This window comes from Heterodontus francisci, chromosome 7, assembly GCF_036365525.1.
Source record: "Heterodontus francisci isolate sHetFra1 chromosome 7, sHetFra1.hap1, whole genome shotgun sequence".
Classification (NCBI taxonomy): domain Eukaryota; kingdom Metazoa; phylum Chordata; class Chondrichthyes; order Heterodontiformes; family Heterodontidae; genus Heterodontus; species Heterodontus francisci.
In genome coordinates this window covers 46,861,413-46,884,127 of record NC_090377.1, presented here as the reverse complement: position 1 = coordinate 46,884,127, position 22,715 = coordinate 46,861,413, and the positions used below count along the sequence as shown (strand labels likewise).

The window sequence follows — 22,715 nt, the reverse complement described above, 5'->3', positions numbered from 1 at the left end:
CTCCTTTGTTCAGAATTTTCTAGTCTACAGACTGAACATATGCACCACAGGAATATTTTATTGAAATTTTTGTGAATACACTGCATCGCAACATGCTGGGAAAGGCAATTTTATATAAAGAAACCTATGCATTTAAATAAGGTACTTTTTAATGAAATTTCCATCCATATTAGTAGAAATTGCATGACAGAGCACAGGCAAACCATTGAATCAATTTCGGTTGCTAAGACCTTTTCTAGTTTTCAGACACTAACCATGCAAGAGAAACAAAATCACCTCCTTGAAACAATTGCCCAAAAAGCTACATTGTACTTAACACACCTGCATGTGTCTCACATGCACAGAAACCCACCACCAACATAACAATCCTCAAAGCAAACTACTGAGAAATCCACACAAAGTTTCCATTTTTCTAATATGGGATGGATGTCTTGTCCCCAATGAGTCACATCCCACATACACGAAGCCCAAAGAGCTTAGATGCAAGTTAAGGTTAGGGGCCTCCAAATGTTTTTGTGGAGGTATGGCTGATATTTAAATAGAGAGTTTGGTGGAAAGACTTGTCAGACTAGAGGAAGGTTACAGAGTGGGGAGGGAAAACACTGTGAAGGGATTTTAACATAAAGATGAGAATTGCAATTTATGATGTTGGCAGATGGTCACCAGGGGCAGGAGTTTTGTCATGTGGAATTTGGTATGGCATAGGATATGGACAGCAGATTTTTGAATGAGCTGTCATTTAGGAAGGATGGACGATAGGAGATTGGCTAAGAAAGTATTGAAGTAATTAAGTCGGGAGGCGACAAAGTCACGTATTAGGGCTTTGATGGCAGTTAGCTGAGGTAGGGAAGCAGCAGGACCTGTTAAATATGTTGTCTTTGTGATAGAGGGTCAGGGTTGAAAAAATATGAGTGTATTACCACCCGACATGAGTTGGGTGCATTGAATACACTTTCAGCTGGTAAAACTATGCCAAAGATTCGGCAGCAGCTGCTTGCCTCTTTGCAACCCAATCATGCTGGATGCTAAACATAGACTATATGAATACGTGCTATCACATCTAGCCTCCAGGTAATGCCTTTTATTAACCTTAAACGTTTGGGGAATCTACTTCCTATTTGTCTTTAAATTGTTAGATTAGTACAAACTTTCTAGACTGCTTTGTTTATTGTAAGGAATCTCCACACTCCTGAAATAACATTTTTTTTTGGAGGAGAAAGAGATTGATGGAATTCCTAAAGGGTTGACTCTCAATTTTCTCCTCAATACAGCCTGCCTTAAATATCCTTTCAATGGCAGTAGCTTTAATAATACTGAGTGAATAGTGATAGAAAATGAGTTTGGGGGGGGGGGGGGGGGAAGAATTTAAATAGGGACAGCTGAATTATAGAAAAAACATTTATATCACTGATATCAAAGCAGTATTCTTTGGGATAGAATTTTCACTGTTTATCCCGTTTCTCTAGAGTTTTCACCAATCATCCGTTGAAGATATGGTGAGATATTGGAGGAGCGTTCCATAAATTCTAGGTATTTGCTTCTTCTGAGATCTCTATAATATACTATCATTTAAATATACAGTAATACAGATTGTATCGCTAATAATTCACAGGTTTTGATTGGTATTAGTTTAATGCAGTTGAGTGGATTTTTGGTACAAATCCTAAAGTTTGCACAATTTGCCTTTCACTCTTTCAGCAATATCTCTCAGTTGATAGTATGGAGCAAAAACTAAATCAAACTTCAACACAAAAAAATGTAGAAACAGAACATCATTACAGAGAAAAACTCTTCAAATCCCTTCTAAGCCAATGGAGACAGGATCTGTCACCAGCATAAGCACTCACATTTACACTGGTATATAAAATTGATATGTTTGTTAATAATTTCTATTTTCTCTATTTCAACCATATTTGTTTTCTCAGCTGTTACTATTTGCACAGAGGTTGAAAAACAACAAATGGATTTGGAGCTGGAGCAAACACTCCATTTACTGTAGCAGCAGGGGACAAAATAGGTTTGCACTGGAGAAAACATACAACATACAGCAAAAATTCAGATCCTCATTTTCCTGACAATTGCCAAAATAATCAAATTAAGTTACATCTGGAAACATCGCAATAAGTATACTGATATCTAGATATTATAAAATGCATTTGTGACATCTGTAGATAAGACATTTTCATGATATTTAAAATAACTATCTATTTTGTACAATTGTTCATGTACCTGTTTGACATCATATGCAAGAAGAACAAATCTGAGATCTGGGGAGACAGAGTATTTTGTTGCTTTAAAAGTCACCTAGGAAATGAAAAAATACAAGATATACTTAAGAATGTTAACGTAGGAATGCACTTTAAAAAAAAAAATCACCTTAATGTAATTCTTATGACACTCATTCATTTGATAGTTTTGTGTGGCGCTTATATTTCTGCTGGGTGCGAGAGTAAAACTGTCATAACATAAACCATTTGCACACCATTGCGAATCCCTAAATTAAAGCTTGAAGATTGATCTTCAAAGGTGCAACTTCGAGAATTTCAGCTATTTGCAGTATCTTATGAACTGGCAAAATATTTTTAATGTCCCCTGCCTCTTGCACACAATCATAACAAGATAGTAATTTTAGAATCTTCCCAAATATCTTTAAACTTTTTGTTTTGGGTTGTTGATGTCATATAGGCCACATGTACCCAGAATTTCTTTCATAAATATATTTGATTGTATCCTTACACCCTGCACTGCAGTAAAACTAAACACCCATGGGAGTCATAGTCTGAATAATAACATTTTTACGTCAGTAGTCCTGAATTGTTTGTCAGAATATTCTACTTTATTTTCATTATTTTCAATACCTACGTTTTCCCAGTGGTGAAAGACTTCAAATCCTAGGGTTATTCATGAGTAATGAATGTCTCAGCTGTCAAACACTGTGGCTCATCTAACATTTCTGAGAACGTGAAGGTATCTATTTATATCAGGTATTCTCAGTGGCATCTGCAACAGTGCAAGAATGCATTTCAATGGAAAATTAAATTGCTTCTTCAAGGATTGGCCTTTTAAGACAGTAGTGAGAACCAAAGAAAAATTCCTGAAAACAGAATTAGGTTCTATTTGAAAAACATGCAGAAATGTAAAACAACAACCCTTTTAAAATTAGAGCACTGCAAAGGGTAAAGGGTTACTTTAAGAAATATCCCTGAATGGAGGTCAGTAGATACACCATGAGATTTGTTTGGTTTTAGAAGAAGAATGTACAATCATTTCCCCTGTCTTATTGTGGACGAAAGTTTAGATTATCCAAATAGCAGATCTCCAGGGAGATGGGGTGTATGGGGTGTTCAGATAGAGGTAGTACCCTTGTATTTTCAATCATCTGCATCCAATTTGTAGGATGGACTGGACCTCATCTACACCCAGCTCTCACTGCTGGCTTCAAGCACCACACCACGGTACACCATCTCAGCTGACAGGTGAAATGTAGTGAGGGAAGAAATGATGAACATGACACCACCTGGGCGGATGTCTTTCTTGATAAAGGTAGCGGCCAGGGCGGAAGGATTCCAAGCAGCTTGAGTGACCATCATGTTCTGGACCAAAGGTGTATCACACCATATTGCGTGGACTACAGTTGTTGGTATACCAGCTGTGGATAAAATAGCAATAGCACGAGGGGCCCTTCAAGCCTTGGTTGGCAGCCACCTGGGAGAGGGAAACTCTGAATCCAAACCTACGGCTTGGAGACCTTGCTGTCTCCCTCCCAATTCATTGGGCCATAACAGGTGAGCTCCAGGCTTAAAGGGTGGGGTCAGTCAGCGCAAACTGTACTCCACCTTAAAGCAACACTGCACCAACTATAACTCAACAAGTAAGTCCTGTAGCAACAGGAAAGGGGCGAAAATGGCAGGTGCGAGAAGGCACTGGAAGCCGCAGTTTCAATCCTGCATGCAGGTGGCTCAGGATATTGTTTGTTTTGATGATAACCTAGAGATGACATCATCACCTGGTAGCACCCTACATGGCCAAGCAGCCTTTTTGAAGGACAGGACTGCTTGTTCCTGAATTGGAGAGGGGCCGAGAAAAGGTGGCCTAAACAAATGCTCATCTCCCTCCCATTCAGTTGATTTCTGTTTGTCTCTTTTACCTTGTCCATCTTCATTGCTTTCTATTTCCCTCCTGGTGTTGCCCCCTGCCCTATCACACACCTTCTCTTTTGTTCTCCCCCCACCCCCTTCACTTGCTTAAAACCTAATTCTGTTCTAACCTTTGCCAGTTCTGATGAAAGGTCACAGACCTGGAATTTTAACTCTGCTTCTCTCTCTGCAGATGCTGCCAGACCTGCTGAGTATTTCCAGCACTTTCTGTTTTTATTTCACCCAGTTGGCTTGCCGCAGTCAATGGGCATCTCTTATGGTGGTCAACCTACAACAGAGAAGGAAACGCAACCTCCTAACCTCACTTTAAAAGGTGGCAAACGAAGAAAAATTCTGAAACTTGCCCGCTGGAACATGCGAACAATGCTTGACTGTGGTAACAATAGCCTCTCCCAATGACAGTCAGCTCTGGTGGCCCATGAGCTAGCCAGACTAGACATTGATATAGTGGCCCTGAGTGAGATCCACTTCTCGGAGCAAGGCAGCCTAACAGAACACAATGCTGGCTACACCTTCTATTGGTCAGGTAGACCTCAAGGTGAACAAAGCCTCTTTGGTGTCGGCTTCATGGTGAAGAAGACCATCACCATTCAGCTTTCAAGCCTGTCAATCGGCCATTCCGATAGCATCATGTCCCTGTGCCTCCTCTCCAAGACCAGCAGCATGCAACCCTCATCAGTGTTTATGCTCCAACCCTGAAGGCTAACCCAGCTGACAAAGATAAGTTCTACACAGATCTCCGTGAACTCATCCAGAATGCCCCTCCCAAGGACAAAATTGTCGTCCTTGGCGATTTCAATGCCAGAGTGGGCCATGACAGCCTGGCATGGAAGGGAGTGCTCGGAAACCATGGAGTTGGAAACTGTAATAAAAGTGGACATTTACCCTTAGAACTCTGCACAGAAAAGCAGCTGTCCATAACCAACACCTTCTTTCAACAAAAGGATTGCTTCAAGACCATATGGATGCATCTCCGCTCTAAACACTGGCACTTGATAGATTACATCTTGGTGTGCCAGTGTGACCTAAAGGACATCCTCAGACCCAGCACCAAGAAGAATAGGGACTGGTTTGATGAAAATGACAAGGAAATTCAAGATCTGCTAAAAATATAAAGGTCAGCTCATCAGGCTCACCTGGTTCAGCCAGCCAGCCAAGAGAGAAAGACAGCCTACTGTCAAGCATGCAGCACTCTCCAATGTAAACTGAGGAACATCCAAAATGACTGGTGGATTGCACTTGCAGAAAAAAACTCAACCGTACACTGATACTGGTGACATAAGAAGTTTCTATGAAACACTAAAATCTGTCTATGGACCAGCATATCAAACCCAAAACCCCTTGAGGAGTGCCGATGGCAAGACCCTACACACTGACAAAGAGTCAGCCCTGAATTGCTGGTCAGAGCACTTTGAAACACTCTTCAGCGCCAAGTGCACAGTGCATGATACTGCTATCAATCGCATCCAACAACAGCTGGTCAAAGAAGAACTGGATGAGAGTCCAACTCTGGAGGAAACTGTGACCACCATCAATCATATGAAGAACAACAAAGCTCCCGGAGTCAATGGTATTCCACCTGGAGCCTTGAAGCATGGTGGCCCTGCCCTATACACCAAACCCCATGAGTTTTTCACGGCCTGCTGGAAACAGGGCAGGATTCCATGGGATCTTAGTGATGTTGTTAACACCACCTTGTACAAAAACAAAGGAGAAAAATCAGACTGCTCCAACTATCGTGGGATCACCCTCCTCTCTATTGCTGGGAAGATCCTGGCTAGAATACTTATGAACAGGTTTGTGTTTATCATTGTGGAAGAAAACCTCCCAGAGAGCCAAACAGAGGCACCACAGACATGGTATTTGCACTCAGACAATTACAAGAAAAGTGTCGTGAGCAAAACAAAGGCCGGTACGTCACTTTCGTAGACCTCATCAAGGCATTCAACACTGTGAACAGAAATGGACTTTGGAAAATTCTTGATAAACTTGGATGCCCACCCAGGTTCCTGGCCATGGTGAAGCAGTTTCACAAATATCAGTCTGGACAAGTCAAGCAAAACAGTGACGTCTCGAGTCCTTTCCGAATCTCCAATGGCATGAAGCAGGGATGTGTGCTGACCCCGATCTTATTCACCATCTTTTCAGCATGATGCTGCAGCAGGCAATGGAAGACCATAAGGAGGTAGTTTACATATGCTTCCGGACTGATGGAGGCCTTTTCAACCTCAGGCGTCTTCAGGCTCACACAAAGACACAAGAAAAACTCATCCGTGAACTTCTTTTCGCCAATGACTGCACTCTTCTGGCCCACAGCCAGTCAGACCTGCAACATATAACATGTTTTTCCGAGGCAGCAGAACTCTTCGGACTAAAAATCAGTTGAAAGAAAACTGAAGTCCTGAATCAGCCTGCACCCGAAGAGAAATATAGACCACCAAGCATGGTCATCGAGGGAACTGAGCTGAATCCCGTCAAGCAATTTACTTATTTGGGAAATGTCATCTCATTTGATGCCACCATAGACAAGGAAGTGGACAATAGGCTCTCAAGAGCAAACAGTACATTCGGCAGACTCTACAAACGAGTGTGGAGCGAGCACAGACCAAACTCAAAGTGTACAAAGCCGTAGTCCTCACCACCCTTCTGTATGGTGCCGAGTAATGGGTCCTATACCGCCATTATGTACGCTTTCTAGAGCGCTTCCATCAGCGCTGCCTCCATAGCATCCTCATGATCCGCTGACAGAACCACATCACAAACATTGATGTCCTGGAAACAGCCAACATCACCAGCATCGAGGCCATCCTGCTGCAAAGCCAACTGCATTGGGCGGAACACGTTACCCAGATGGACGACATCACCTGCCCAAGAACATGTTGTATGGAGAGCTGACCACGGGTAAAAGGAACAGAGGGTCCTCATGCAAACGTTTGAAGACGTCCCTCTCCATGTGCCACATCGACCATCGCCAGTGGGAAGTGCAGGCCATAGATCGTGATGCCTGGACATGCTACATCAGGAGGGCTACAGACACCTTTGACACTGAGTGAAGAACCAGCATGAAAGAGAAAATGAGGAGCAGGACAGATCCAATTGCCCCCAGCAGCAACTACACCTTCAGTTGCACCCACTGTGGGAGAATCTGCCAGTCACGGATAGGCCTGACTAGCCACCAGCGGGCCTGCAACCGATGAGTACAACCTTCCCAAAATCTTTGTCCGCAAAGAAATGCCAAGAAGGAGAAGGTAGCTCAGTTGGTGGCAATAGAAATAGATCAGGGAAACACATTTTACGTATTCAATGTCTGTCAAAGGCAATCAGGGTTGGGCAACAAATGCTGGTCTTGCCAGTGATGCTCACATCCCAATGAACAAATAAAAAAATAATTACCTGACTTAGGTTGAAAACTCACTACATGAGTAATCAGGTGCAAACCCATGTCATTGCCACTTTGTTGTTCAACTTGTTGATAAACCAGTGTGCTGTTCCACCAGCTTCCTGGAATAGCTTATTTATTCCTGTAACTTCCAGGGATTAATTTTAGCCACTACTTGCGTCACCTACACTTAATTTCTTACTCTAATAACCACTAATTTGACACAAATTAAGTTGTGACTTTTCTTAAATGGCTTAGCACATTTATTCTCCACTATTTATCTTTTAGTATGTAATTTGTGCTGCATAGTGTTCCTAGGCAAAAGTGAATTTTGAATATCAGTTCCACATATTTTACCATCTGTTACCCCTTTTCAGTTGGAAGGATGGAAAGCCTGTGTCACAGATTTCCCCTGTTGTTGCATTATACATACTGCAGCCATAGTGTGGCACTGATGGAGGGGGTTGCATATACAGCCCAGTGGCAGGGCACCACTAGACTGAACTTCTCTGTAGATAGTGTTGAGCTTCTTGAGTATTGCTCCAGCTGCACCCATCCAGGCGGGTGCTGGGTATTGCATCACGGTCTTGACTTGAGCCATGTAGAAGGTTAAGCACATGAGGGATCAGATGAGCTACTGATAGTAAAGTTGCTCTGCTCTTGTAGCCATGGTGTTGATGTGATTGACCAGAAGCTGATCAGGACCAATGTTTAAGATGTTGATGGCCAGGGTCTTACCAATGATGATGCCATTGAAGGTCAAGGGAGATGGCTGTGCTTTCTCTTATTTGAGATAGTCATTCCCTAGAACTTACATAGCACAAATGTTGCCAACTAATTGTCAGCCCAAACTAGAATGTCATCCTAGTCCTGCTGCAGGTTAGCATGGGCTGCTTTATTATGGGAGGAGTTGTGAAGCAACCTTTACACTGTGGAATCATCAGAGAACATCTCCACTCCTGACCTTATCATGAAGGGAAGGCCATGGACAAAGCAGCTGAAGATGTTGGGGCCAAGCAGACTCTCTTGAGGAACTCCTGCAGTGATGTCTTTGTACTGTTATGACTGGCTTTCAACAACAACAACAACTATCTTCTTTTGTGTTAGCTGTGACTCACTTTGACCACTAGTGATAATAAAAACAAGAAATGCTGGAAATACTCAGCAGGTCTGGCAGCATCTGTGGAAAGAGAAGCAGAATTAACATTTCGGGTCAGTGACCCTTCTTCGGAACTGACCCAAAACATTAACTCTGCTTCTCTTTCCACAGATGCTGCCAGACCTGCTGAGTATTTTCAGCATTGCTTGTTTTTATTTCAGATTTCCAGCATCCGCAGTATTTTGCTTTTATTTGACCACTAGTGACTTCAGTTTTACTGGTGCCATTCACAGTCAAATGCTGACTTGATGTCAAGGGCAGCTACTCTCACCTTTCCTCGGATCAAGGTTGTGATACAGTCTGGAGACAAATGGTTCTGCAGAATGTCAGAAGAAAGCAAGTAATTACATGGGCTTGTAATTTAAGTTGTAAATGTACCTATCATGGCTTCACTTGTATTGAGGAAATAAGATAATACATTGAAGTCTGAAGGTGAAATACATGCCCTGGCTCCTTAGAAAATACTGATTTATTTGACACTTTGGACAGGATATCACCTCCGGTGTTGGGAGCACAGGATCATAGGAAATAGGAGTAGGCCATTCAGCCTCTCAAGCCTGCTCTGCCATTTAACTAGATCATGGCTGATCTTCTACCATTTTCCCGCACTATCCCCATATCCCTTGATATCTTTAATATCTAGAAATCTATCACTCTCTGTCTTGAATAACCTGATGTCGGAACCATTTCCAGGTCCCGACCCTGTACTGGGGTGGGAGAAGTTGTTACAGCCTGCAATCTTGGTAGAGACGGGCTGCTAATTGGCTGGAGGGCAGGTTTGGTGGGCAATTAGCAGCAGTGAGTGTGGGATGGAGGCAGGACTTCTAAAATCTGTGTCTTATTTAAAGGCATCACTGCAGCGATTACCGTGGCACCCATTTGGAAGCAGAATGCAAGCTCCAGTGCACCAGGAGGAGAGGCAGAGGCCTGGCACCAAGGTCCAGGCTACCCCACACTTGAAGGATGCAGACCTTGAGGCGCTACTGCAGGCTGGAAGAGAGAGGAGGAAGGCACTGTTTCCAGAGAGTGGCAGCAGAAACCACCCAGTCAAACAAAACAGGCTTGCCTAGAGGCAGCAGAATCTGAGTATCAGCACTTGGAGTGGATGCAGGAACAGTGCACTTACATACACAGAATCCATGCGCTGCATTGACCTATCAGTTGCACTGATGGCACAAAGATAGTTGGAGTGGATGCCAGTTGCGCCCCAGCTGGTGGCCCACTCCAGTGATCCAGTGCTGAGAAACTGGATGCTGTGCTGCAAGAGGTTTAATGACCTTCTTTGCTGTGGGAAGGTGAGTGCAAAATATGGCCATGAAGAGAGACCTCTTGGTAAGCAACCTCCAGCAGACACACCAGTTGAGGAGCCTGAGAATGCATGGTGCTGGATAACATGGGAGTAACGTGTGCCCATGGTACTTACTCACTCCTCAACAATGCCCAGAGCCCTAATGCTGTTGAGGACCTGGCAGCACTGACACATGCAGCTTCTTATGTAAATGAGCCGCTGGTATTGGTCAGAGAGGCAGTAATGCCCTATTTCCTCTCCTTTGGCCTTGCAGTAGAAGAGTGCAGATATGCATGGGAGTGGGCTCGCACTGAAGTAGGTGTGTTCCAGCTCACCATCGTGACGACCATGGAGGAGGCAGCGATGGAACTCTCCAGGGTGGCCCCGCAGGACTATGTGAGGGATGGAGAGATGAGAATACCCGGAGGAAAGGGTAAAAAGATATTGCGATCTGTAGATTAAGGGGGTGGAGTGTAGTCCTCCCCAGGCCAAAGACTTAGTTGCATTGGGAAGCCTCAGCTCTGCAGAGGCTTCTGCTGTCAAAGGTAGTTCTCATGATCTCCCACATGATGAGTTGTGGAGGGTGGACGCCTGACTACTGTCATGTCACCAGGGTTATCTCAAGCATCTGAGACAGCAGAACAAGCAGCAGCACATCATACAAACACACACTCCACCAGCTCAGTTACACTCACATTGGTGGGTCCTCGTATAGCGTTAGAAAGGATGGCACTGGGTAAACAGCGTAGCACTAGTGAGCAGGAGGAGGTGAGAGAGGCAGAGGCAGCTGTGGGCAGTTCCCCTCACAAGATGGAGGACAGACACAGCCATACTCAGCTTGGTGCAGATGCTGGGCCTCTGGAGTCACAAGAAAGGCAGTTCTACTTTGATCAGCAGCATCAGATGTGTACTCGCATGTCAAAGTTCCTTGAGGCTGACACTGGCGAAGTCCATTCAGCTCATGAGCACCACCATGGCTCAGGGTTTTGAATGCATGAGTTCCTCGATTGAGAGAGTGGCCAACCTCATGGAAAGCCATATACAGCAGCAATTGGAGTGGATGCAGGAACAGTGCACTGACATACACAGAATCTATGCGCTGCATTGACCTATCAGTTGCACTGATAGCACAAAGATAGTTGGAGTGGATGCCAGTTGCGCCCCAGCTGGTGGCCCACTCCAGTGATCCAGAGCACCATCAAAGAGCTGATTCAGTCACTGAGAAGGATGAGGGTGCAATCCCTCATGGGGCTCTCTCATTATTATTGGTCTCTTTGGCCCCACTGACTGAGGGACCATCTATACAGTAGGGCTCAGTGACGGAGGCTGTCCCTGCATTGACGCCGGTGCAGCAGCCTCTGGAGATGCCCCACTGGCACCTCCATGAGGAGGACAACTGCCACGTGCATCACAGCTGCAAGCAGAGACCAGCGAGCAGGCTGCCTTCACCTCATCTGTGGCCACATGGGAATCACTGCATAGATGCGACCGAGAGTGGAGGCCACTGCGTCAGTCAGAGCACTGAGTGATTCATTGGGGTTTATTTCACTTGCTATTGTGCACTTTGTTACTTTTTGTTAACACTATAAATATTGACACAGGACTCCAGACATGTGAGCTTCCATTCTTTAATGGCAAAACTCAAAAAGAGGAATGAAGTGGTGAAGGGAAGCAAAGCTCTTTGAAGGGGGACAATAAGACCACTTGACAGATGTGCATCATCCATTGACGATAAGAGTGGATCTATTCAAGGCCGCATCTTCAATGGAAGTGTCTCACATGCAGCTGAAAACAAGGTTCATAGCATGCAGATCTGCAGAGTGAGAAGTGCTCAGGTGAAACGTGCCTGGATCAAATTGGCCACCTCCATGCACATCCTGAGCGGCTCTCTGCTCTGCATCTTCCTCTTCCACCTTCTGCTCCTCCTCTTCCTCCGTTGAAGAGGGTGAGGCCCTGGAACGACACAGCTCAAGGTCCACACCTCTCTGGAGGCCATGTTATGGACCATGATACCCCATTTTTTTGTGTCTACCAAAAGCTATGTTCCCATGTTTAATGAATGTGGGCATGCTGTTTTTTAAAAATCTCAAAAGGGAATTTTATTGAAATCTATTCTCTATTTAACATTTTGGAATTTATTATTTTTTACCCATGAGAGTAAAGTTAGAATTGTGGACACTTCTTTCAATTGTCGGGTTCCACATGTACCAACTGGTGCTGCATTTGTGGGAGATTCTAGTGATATGATCACCTAGAAAATATTAAACTCTTACAAAATTGTGCAGACTGTCTAATTTCAAACATTTTTATATCTGATGGATTTTCAGTGGATAATTGTAACTAACACACTGGGCAGAAACAGGGTGGGTTCTGCCACCCTTACCTGGTCTGGCCTACATGTGACTCCAGACCCACAGCAACGTGGTTGACACTTAAATGCCCTCTAAAATGGCCTAGTAAGCTACTCAATTCAAGGGCAATTAGGGATGGGCAATAAATGCTGGCCTAGCCAGCGATGCCCATATCCCGCAAATGAATAATAAAAAAAAATCTCCCACTACGCGATGGCATACTTCTCCTCTTCCCCTGCCCCCCAGATAATGTTGGCATGCTCCTTTCTTTGTCACGCCAAAGCACCCTTTCTGCTTCTCTATTCTTCTACCGCCAACCTCCAACAAAGGACTCCTCCTGGTACCTTCCCTCCCAAAGCTCCATTCACTTCTCCCACTTCATCACCCCCCCCCCCCCCCGCCCTCCCCAAAAGTGCCACTTTCAGCTTTTTCCCTCCCTGAAGCCTTGATCCTATCTTCTCCCCATTTTTCCCTTTGCTCCTTCCCTTTTGCCTCATATTTCCTCAACTCACCACTATGGGAAGTAATTCCAGCTACTGAATACAGTTGGTTGGGGTTCCTATTCTCAAGAGAATTCTTATCTATCCTATGCAGTGACCAGAAACACCTCCAGTAGCAATAGAATTCGGGTAGGAGTTACATTGAGGTAAGAGGGGTCTGGTAAGGTAACTTTATTCTTGGCCTCTGCTGGGCAGGTAAAACATCCTTGCCCTTTTCACTCTTCCAACACCCTTATGCTCTGTGAATCATTTGGTGTAACATTGTCACTGCTACTATCTAATCTCCTGTGTGAAAGTATCCGACTGGGTGCATGGGAGTTAAAAAGTAAGATATGCAGGGAGGGAGATCAAGGGCTTGTGGCAGAGAATCATGAATAGGGTGTGGGTCTAGGAATATGTGGGTAGGTTTGACATTGACTTACTTTGCTCATCATCCTTCTCATCTTCACCATCTTCATAGTATTGAAGGAAAAAGTTTCATCTCTTTTTCTCATGCTCTGCCCCCCGTTACCTGTGGTGGATTTGCAGGAAAAGAGGGTGCAAGCTTTATTCCCCTACAGCTTTCAGCAGCGGCTCCCCTTAGGAGGTGAACTCTCTAATATTAGCAATCCCTTTCACAGACATTGTACACAAGTGAGCATGACTAAACGAATTAGGTGGCAGCCAACAATTGAGGCTGTTTCTGAGGTGGCAGTTGACCGCTGATCGAAGAGATTTGGTGGTATTACCTTATCAAAATGGAAGAAGCAGTTTTAAAGTTTTAAAGAGTAAGTGGTGTTAGAGAGATGGCTCCAGTTACTGCAAGATCCCTAGTTTGTGCCCCCTTTAATAACCAGAGTGCATTTGTGAAGAACTAGTTTTGCAGTTCTGATGGTCAGGGACTCAAGAAAGGAAAGAATGTATCTGGTGTGCGACCTTATCTGCCATGCTCAGGTCACCGAACTTCTGGCGGAGGTGGTCTGCATTTCTGGGAGAGAAAGAGTTAATAGTTCTAGTGCCAACTCCATTCACAATTTTCCCAGGATTCCTCCAAAAGTCTCTTTCCTCTTTACGCAGAGCTATGGGGTTCTGTAACTTACTATCCGAGTTAATGATTGAGATAGAAATGATGTCGACATTCAAGATTACATTGGATAGGTGGATGAAGGGAAGTGGATATAAGTAATATCACAATAGAGTAGGTAAAAATGAATCAGGCTATTGTTCATGTGGAGGGTAAATACCAACATAGATTGGTTGGGTCCAATGGCCTGTTTCTGTAACTCCCTTCTATGGAATTCCACCAGTGCTGGATCTTCACCAATTCACGAGAAGAAGCAGTCCCTGGCACTTCCTGAAATCGGCAGTCATCTTTTCTCCAATGATCTCAACTCCAGTAAATGAAACATCACACACTGAGTAGTCTCCAGACTGGAAATCAATTTAATCTGACAGGATCACACTTTTCATTTTCTGTCAAACCAGACACGTTAATGGTCATTAGACCTTGCTCCACTTCACACTATATTCCTGAACCTTTTTGTGATCTGACAAAAAATGGTACATTACACTTTCTACCAAGGTTCTTAGCTTGTAGAATTGGATTATACCCCTTGGGATATCAAAACTTCTAGTTAAGTTCAAATGTCGATTGCAGCAGGGATTTGCACTGAGGACCTCAACAGTGGTCCATTATCTAATATCTGATTGAACAAGCTACGATAATAAAGAAAATCTTTGCACAAGGTGTTAAATCATTTTCTGAATACAAGTTCTAGCTTTGATTATTAAACCACACATTGGGCTGAATTTTACTGGCCCCTCAATGCTGCAGGTCACGGCCCGGGGGCCGGTAAAATTCTGTGGGGAGAGGCCCGCCTCGATCCGTGATGTCGAGAAGGGCCCGCCGCATTTACCGGCAGCGGGAGTGCCTCAGTGCGGCCCCCACCGCCACCTGGCGGCAGGCCCTTCATCAGCATATTGAAATTAACATTAAAGAGATGCAAATAAAGTTACTTGGGGGCGGTGGCCGTCCCACACCAATTTTATGGCCGCCGTTCGTACTCCGCACACCTTCGGAACTCTAAGGCGAGAACCTGGTATAAAGGGGGAGAACTAATATTTTCAGGGCGGGAAGGGTGAAAAAGTAGGGAAAACAATGTTGATTGGCTGTGGGGTTGGTGGGAAGGGGTTGAAGAGCAAATGTTTGAAGGCTGGGGGGTAAAGGTCAGGTAAGGAAAAAGGAACGTGTTGGTTATTTCGGGCATTGAAATGACCATTTTGTGGGGGGGGGGGGGGGAACGGTTGGGGAAGGGCCATCCTCAACATTATTAGTTGTTAATAAAAATTTAAGAATGCTGTACCTTTAAAAATTAAAAGTAATTCTAAGGGCTTAAAGCCCTTTGAAAATGGAGCCAGCAGCTGCGCATTGGCACCAGACACTGTTGCTGGGGACGTGGTGGCCGCCCCCTCTATGTCATTGGGGGCAGCCGCTCCGCCCCCTCTATTTAAATCAGTCCCCGCATGTAATATCGTGGGGGCAAGGGATGCATGCCGCCATCAGTAAAATTCAGCCCATTAATTTATTTTGTTCTATCCTGGGAGAAATCAGACTCATAAATCAAAATATTTACATATATTATTCAAGCTAGCTTAATAGCAGGTGTCAGCTTTGGCTCAGTGGTAGAAGTCACCTCCGAGTCAGAAGGTGGTGAGTTCACACCCCACTCTAGACAGAGCACGCAATGCTCGTTGACAATCCAAAGCAGTTCTGATGGGAGTGCTGCATTATTAGAGGTGCCACTGTTCAATGAGATGTTAAGCCAAAGCCTTTTCTACCCTCCCTAGTGAATGTAAAACATCTCATGGCACTTTTCAAAGAATGGTAGAGTAGTTCTGCAAGCGCTCCAACAATTTCTCAAGCAACATCATTAAAACCTATTATCCATGGCTGAACAGGTTCAAGGGGCTGAATGGCCTATTCCCTACCCTATGTTTTCTCAGACTCAAAAAACAAAGAACAGACTTACTTTAGAAGACTGATTTTATATTCCAAAGTGTTTTTTTTAATACACATATATATTTACAGAAAGTGCTTGATATCCTTTTGCCTACCCAGTGCTTTCTCCTTCTGTTTGCAAACCTATCCTAGTGCATTAATGATGATACCCAAGGGCCAGGGATGCCAATGCTGCTTGGTAGTGCTGTGATTTTGAGAGCCGGTTTTAGGGCTTTTTCATCCTGGTAAGACTCTCAACAGGCAGCATCACCAATGTAGGTGCAGGGATAAGCTGATCTGATATCCTGACATAAACATGAGCAGGCAACTAAGAAAGATCATGTGTGCTGTTACCTCTCTTTGGCCTCCTTATCTCGAGAGACAATGGGTAAGCGCCTGGAGGTAGTCAGTGGTGTTACCAGGAAAGAAGATAAAGGCAGCTTCAAACCCATGCTACTTGAATTGGGTTAATATTTGGGGCGGCACAGTGGTTAGCACCGCAGCCTCACAGCTCCAGCGACCCGGGTTCAATTCTGGGTACTGCCTGTGTGGAGTTTGCAAGTTCTCCCTGTGTCTGCGTGGGTTTTCTCCGGGTGCTCCGGTTTCCTCCCACAGCCAAAAGACTTGCAGGTTGATACGTAAATTGGCCATTATAAATTGCCCCTAGTATAGGTAGGTGGTAGGGAAATATAGGGACAGGTGGGGATGTGGTAGGAATATAGGATTAGTGTAGGATTAGAATAAATGGGCGGTTGATGGTCGGCACAGACTCGGTGGGCCGAAGGGCCTGTTTCAGTGCTGTATCTCTAAACTAAACTAACTAAACTAATATCTGAGTGCCCACTCATCAGCATGAGGGCTATCCTGATGATATCCATTAGATCATGCAGATCCTTAGAGATATCATCCTGAAGCTCTTGGAAACCATTTTTAATCATCCTCTGCAAATGATGCTCCAAGCTATGAAGGCCAGTGGTCAAAGCATCTAATTTGGGGTACTTTGGGGTCCAGGTACACATATCATTAAAATGTCATGAATGGGTGCAAAAAAAGTAAATCAAAAAAGCTAATGGAATACTGGTCTTTATATCTAGAGGATGAGAATACAAGGGGGTAGAAGTCTTGCTTCAGCTATACAATACCCTGGTTAGACCACACCTGGAGTACAGGGTGCAGTTCTGGGCACCACACATTAGGAAAGATGCACTGGCCTTGGAGGGAGTGCAGCATATATTTACCAGAATGATACTTGCGCTTTAAGGATTAGGTTACAAGGAGAGATTACACAAACTAGCATTGTACTCCCTGGAATTTAGATGGTTAAGCGGTGATCTGATTAAAGTTTTCAAGATATTGAGGGGAACAGAGAGAACAATTTCCACTGGTTTGGGGAGTCCAGGACTAGGACGCATAGTCTAAAAATTAGAGCAAAACCTTTCAGGAGTGAAAGTAGGAGTCATTTCTCCACATCAAGGCTGGGATTTTATCCTGGAAATGGGTGTCTTGAAAATGCGACATTGAGAACCCTGTGCCGCCTTTTTTTGAATTCGTTCATGGGATATGGGCATTGCTGACAAGGCCAACATTTATTGCCCATCCTTAATTGCCTCGAGAAGGTGGTGGTGAGCTGCCTTCTTGATCCGCTGCAGTCCATGGAGGGTAGGTACACCCACAGTACTGTTAGGAAGGGAGTTCCAGGATTTTGACCCAGCTACAGTAAAGGAACGGCAATATAGTTCCAAGTCAGGATGGTGTGTGGTTTGGAGGGGAACTTGCAGGTGGTGGTGTTCCCATGCATCTGCTGCCCTTACCCTTCAAGGTGGTAGAGGTTGCGTGTTCGGAAGGTTCTGTCGAAGGAGCCTTGGTGCGTTGCTGCAGTGCATCTTACAGATGGTACACACTGCTGCCATTGTGCGTCAGTGGTGAAGGGAGTGAATGTTTAAGGTGGTGAATGTGGTGCCAATCAAGTGGGTTGCTTCATGCTGGATGGTGTCGAGCTTGTTGAGCGTTGTTGGCGCTGCACCCATCCAGGCAAGTCGGGAGTATTCCATCACACTCCTGACTTGTGCCGGACAGGCTTTGGGGAGTCAGGAGGTGAGTTACTCACCGCAGGATTCTTAGCCTCTGACCTGCTCTTGTAGCCACGGCATTTTTGTGGCTGGTACAGTTCAGTTTCTGGTCAATGGTAAAACCCAGGATGTTGATAGTGGGGGATTCAGTGATCGTATTGCCATTGAATGTCTAGGGGAGATGGTTAGATTCTCTCTTGTTGTCATTGCCTGGCACCTGTGGCGAAAATGCTACTTGCCACTTATCAGCCCAAGCCTGGATATTGTCCAAGTCTTGCTGCATTTCTACACGGACTTCTTCAGTATCTGAGGAATCGCGAATGGTGCTGAACATTGTGCAATCATCAGCGAACATCCGCACTTCTAGCCTTATGATTGAAGGAAGGTCATTGATGAAGCAGCTGAAGATGGTTGGGCCGAGGACATTACCCTGAGGAACTACTGCAGTGATGTCCTGGAGCTCAGATGATTGACCTCCAACAACCACAACCATCTTTCTTTGTGCTAGGTATGACTCAACGTAGAGTTTTTCCCCTGATTCCCACTGACTCCAGTTTTGCTAGGGCTCCTTGATGCCATGACTTCACATGCTGCTTACGCTGTTTGGCATGCAAGTAGTCCTGGGTTGTAGTCTCACCAGGTTGACATCTCATTTTGAGGTATGCCTAGTGCTGCTTCTGGCATGCCCTCCTGCACTCTTCATTAAACCACGGTTGATCCCCCAGCTTGATGGTAATGGTAGAGTGGGGGATATACTGGGCTATGAGGTTACAGATTGTGGTTGAATATAATTCTGCTGCTGCTGATAGTCCACAGCACCTCATGAATGCCCAATTTTGCATTGCTAGACTTTGCAGGGTCGACAAGGCTGGGTTTGCCATTGTCGTTTCCGGTGCCTTCTATGGGAGGCCCGCTGACTCTAGTGCTAATTAGGCACTTAAGTGGACAATGGCAGGCTTTCCACGAGATCAAGGATCCCGGCGACAGAAGTCTCACCCTCAGAGAACTGCTGGCCAATCAGAGGTGGGCAGTTCTTTCACTGAGCAGCGCCATCACGGAGGCAGTGGCTGCTGCTGATGGAGAACCTACCCGAGGCCCAGGAGCAGAAATGGACCCAGGCCAGGTTGGGAGGGATCTTGTGGTATGGGTGTCACAGGCAACTGGTTGTAGGGGGTTATTATTCCATGCTTCCCATGCGGCGACGGGCCCACCTGCCATTGCAGCTAATTGTGGTGGTATTGGGATGAGGCCCTTAATTGGGCATTAGTTGCCCAGTTAAGGACCTCAATTGGCAGCGGGGCGGGAAGGCTGTTCAAGCGCTTCCCGCCCCAGACTAAATTTTGGCAGAGACGGGCAGGTGGTGGGATTTCCTCCCCCGCCACCATCCCACCAGATTTTATGCTCTCTTCGCCTCCAAACCCGCCGTGGGGAAGAGCATAAAATTACCCCCAAAGGGTGGGAGAAGTTTGGAACTCTCTTCTGCAAATGGCAATTGATGAATAGATCAATTTTTAATTTTCAATGTGATTGCTAGTTTCTTGTTTGCTAGGGGTATTGGGCAAAGGCAGGTATATTGAGTTAAGTCAAAGATCAGCCATGATCTCATTGAATGGCGTAAACGGCTCAAGGGGCTAAATAGCTTACTCCTGCTCCTACTTTTGCAATAAATGCACTCCCTTGTCTGGAGGCCTGTCTGACAGACAAGCTGAACGTAGATAATCACGGTGCTATTACCTGCCCCAGGAAGTGCTGCAGTATGTTGAATTGTTCTCAGGAATTAGCATTGAGGATGGCACTGGCCCATGGCCTTCTGTCTCAAGTTTTCCAAGATCATTCTCAATGCCCTACGCGAGTATGATGAGCATTCAACATCCTATTTAGAGCAGGACCCCACAGGTTTGGGAGCTGGGGGCTAATTTCTGCTGAGCCTCTGCTCTCCACTATCACATCCCACTTTGACGATTGCTACTCTGGCACTATGAAGGTAATAAATGAAATGTTGCTATATGTATAAAGACATTATAAGAAAAGGTCAGGGGGAGTAGGTAGCATACTTTAGCTGCCCTGGTGAGGTTGTTAAACCTCTTGCATTGCAAAGAAGTACTAATATTTAGGACGTGCTGCTCAGTCCCAAAGACACTTCCCTCTGCAAAATGCAAATTACATATTCAGTAGATCTCTGGTCCCAATTCCAAACAGGTTTTTTTATATCCTGCTGTCGCCTCTGTCTCTGCGTGTTTCCCAAATATTTTAAGCCCCTGCTCCTCTCCTTTGGGCATTTGCTGGGTAAATACCATCCCCACACCCTCCCCCACCTCCCCGTCAAACATCCACCTGTACTTTCCTCCTCCTCCTGCATATCTGCGGCATTGTAGAGTACACTACAGAGCCTATTTAAACTAGTTAACAATGCAATTTACATGGGAGTCTGCAACACAATCTGAAGGGAGGCAGAAATTCGACTTCGGCTCAATTCTAAGGGCACTATTAGAATTTTGAGCCCTTAATATCGAACAAGATATGAGTAAATGTTTATCTTACAGAGGTAATTTTATGTTTCTATAGCTGTTAGGAACAAGAGAAAGCTTGCCTCTGCAAGTCTTATTATAAGCCTACATTGATAGTTTACATTGTAATTCAATGCAGAATTGACAGGGCTGAATGAGGGATGGTCCCTGAGACAGCAATAAATTTAAGCACTGCACATGGTCCAAAGACACACAAAATGAAAGGCATGCTCCAAAAGACCAAAAGATAGTGAAGCTGCTGAAATATTACTTTTCACATTAAGAGGAGACAGGGAATTAAATGACCAAAAATAATGCCAAGTAGGAAAATAAGGTACTATTAACTATGCCTCATAAATGAATACAAGAGTAAATTAACAATACACAAGATTAAACTGACAATGATTTATAAATGCAACTTTGGGAATAATAGTTCGATGCAGATAAATGGACTACAGATTTGTCAATAAATGTTTTTGTCATATCAGGCTATGCTTGAAGAGCTTATAAAAATGATCAGTTTGCAATATCTATTCATTATTGCATTAGATCATTCATCTTGCAAAGGAACTAAAATAAAAACAATTTATTATCGAGAATGTGGTCCATGAAATTGCGCTATGTGATACCAATGTCTGAAATTCCTCTATCCATTACTTTAGCAGAGACGTAACCCCATTTAAAAGAAGTGAGTCAAAGCCTCCATTAAAATAGTGAAGAATTTCAGAAAAATATGTTAATATTCTCATCTGAATACCCCATGATGTAATATGATCTCTCACAAAATGTCAGAATGCGAAAGATGGCAACATGTATTGATCTAACAATGCAATGAAAACATGAATAATTAGTAATAGTTAATGAATGCTTTAAGGTTATTATAAATTTAGTTGTTTATCGTAGATCAGGAATTCTACATAATCATTTGGACTGGTTCGGTACATTGGAATTCTGATTTTAATCGCATATGGATTTACCTCCAGCAACTGCAATACTGCAGATTAAACAATGTTATTAGCCGTTATTTTTCAGAGGCGGCAGGAGTCCTGCTGTTGGGGCCAAAAGCTGGGGTCGACCCTGCTTCGGCAGGTAACAAGATACCGGGGTCGCATTTTATGGGTGGCAGCCAATTAAGTGTCTGCCATCCAATTAAGGAAGGTGAGCCCGTCCCCAAAGGCCCCGTAAAATTCTGGCCATTGTCATTCCAGGTAAAGTTAAACAAGGATAAATACCAGGTTAACGTTTCAGATCAGTGACCCTTCTTCAGAACTGACAAATATTAGAAATGTAAAAGATTTTAAGCAAGTAAAGCAGGGGTGGGGTAAGAGATAACAAAAGAGAAGTTGTTGATAGAACAAGGTCATGGAGAATAACTGACCAGAAGGTGATGGAGCAAAGGCAAACGGTATGTTAATGATATGCTGAAAGACAAAGCGTTAGTACAGAGAGGGTGTGAATAGACTGTAAAGCACAAAGCACTCCAAGTACAAACATTTAAAAAAAATTAAAAACAGAAGCAGTGGGTCAGCACAGTAGAAACAAACTAAACACACTAAAAAACCTACAATAAAATAACCAAATAAAAAAAATAAAATAAAAAAAAACATAAAAAGGGGAGCCCGTCATGCTCAGCACACTATTAACATACCGTTTGCCTTTGCTCCATGACCTTCTGGTCAGTTATTCTCTGTGACCTTGTCCTATCAACACCTCTTTTGTTATCTCTCGCCCCATCCCCGCTTTACTTGCTTAAAATCTTTTACATTTCTCATATTTGTCAGTTCTGAAGAAGGGTCACTGACTTGAAATGTTAACTCTGCTTCTCTCTCCACAGATGCTGCCAGACCTGCTGAGTATTTCCAGCATTTCTTGCTTTTATTTCAGATTTACAGCATCTGCAGTATTTTGCTTTTATATAAATACCAGGTTACTGGATGTGCATAACAGGAGAATGACAGTGGTTACTTCATTCTAGTTATAGAAACATAAGGGAATGTTTTTACTGAAAACTCAACGCATTGGTAATTTTTGGCCCTGAATACTGTTTGGGAGGCATCTAAATCTTGGAAAAGAAACCTTGTTTAGGCATATATCACAGTTAATCCATTGTCACTAGGTCAATATCCTGGACTTTACTACCTAACACTATTAAGGGAGCACAACAAGGACTAAAACAGATCAAGGAGAAGGTCCATCATCATCTTCTCAAGGCAACTAGAAATAGATCGTAAATGCGACCTTGCTACCACCATTCACATCCCAAGAATTTTTCTTTAAATTAATTAGATGTTATGACAGCAATTTTTCTGGAAGGATGAGGCAAATGAT

The 22,715-nt window shown here is 44.1% G+C and overlaps 1 protein-coding gene across 1 annotated transcript in view; it reads right to left on the bottom strand.

The window, feature by feature from the left end:
* The window catches only part of LOC137371955 (inactive dipeptidyl peptidase 10-like), a 939,618-nt gene that overhangs the window by 473,748 nt on the left and 443,155 nt on the right, over window positions 1–22,715 (bottom strand). Inside the window, exon 5 of the mRNA XM_068035118.1 lies at window positions 2,230–2,304. Coding sequence (XP_067891219.1) covers window positions 2,230–2,304 — 75 coding nt within the window. The remainder of the gene's footprint in view (window positions 1–2,229; window positions 2,305–22,715) is intronic.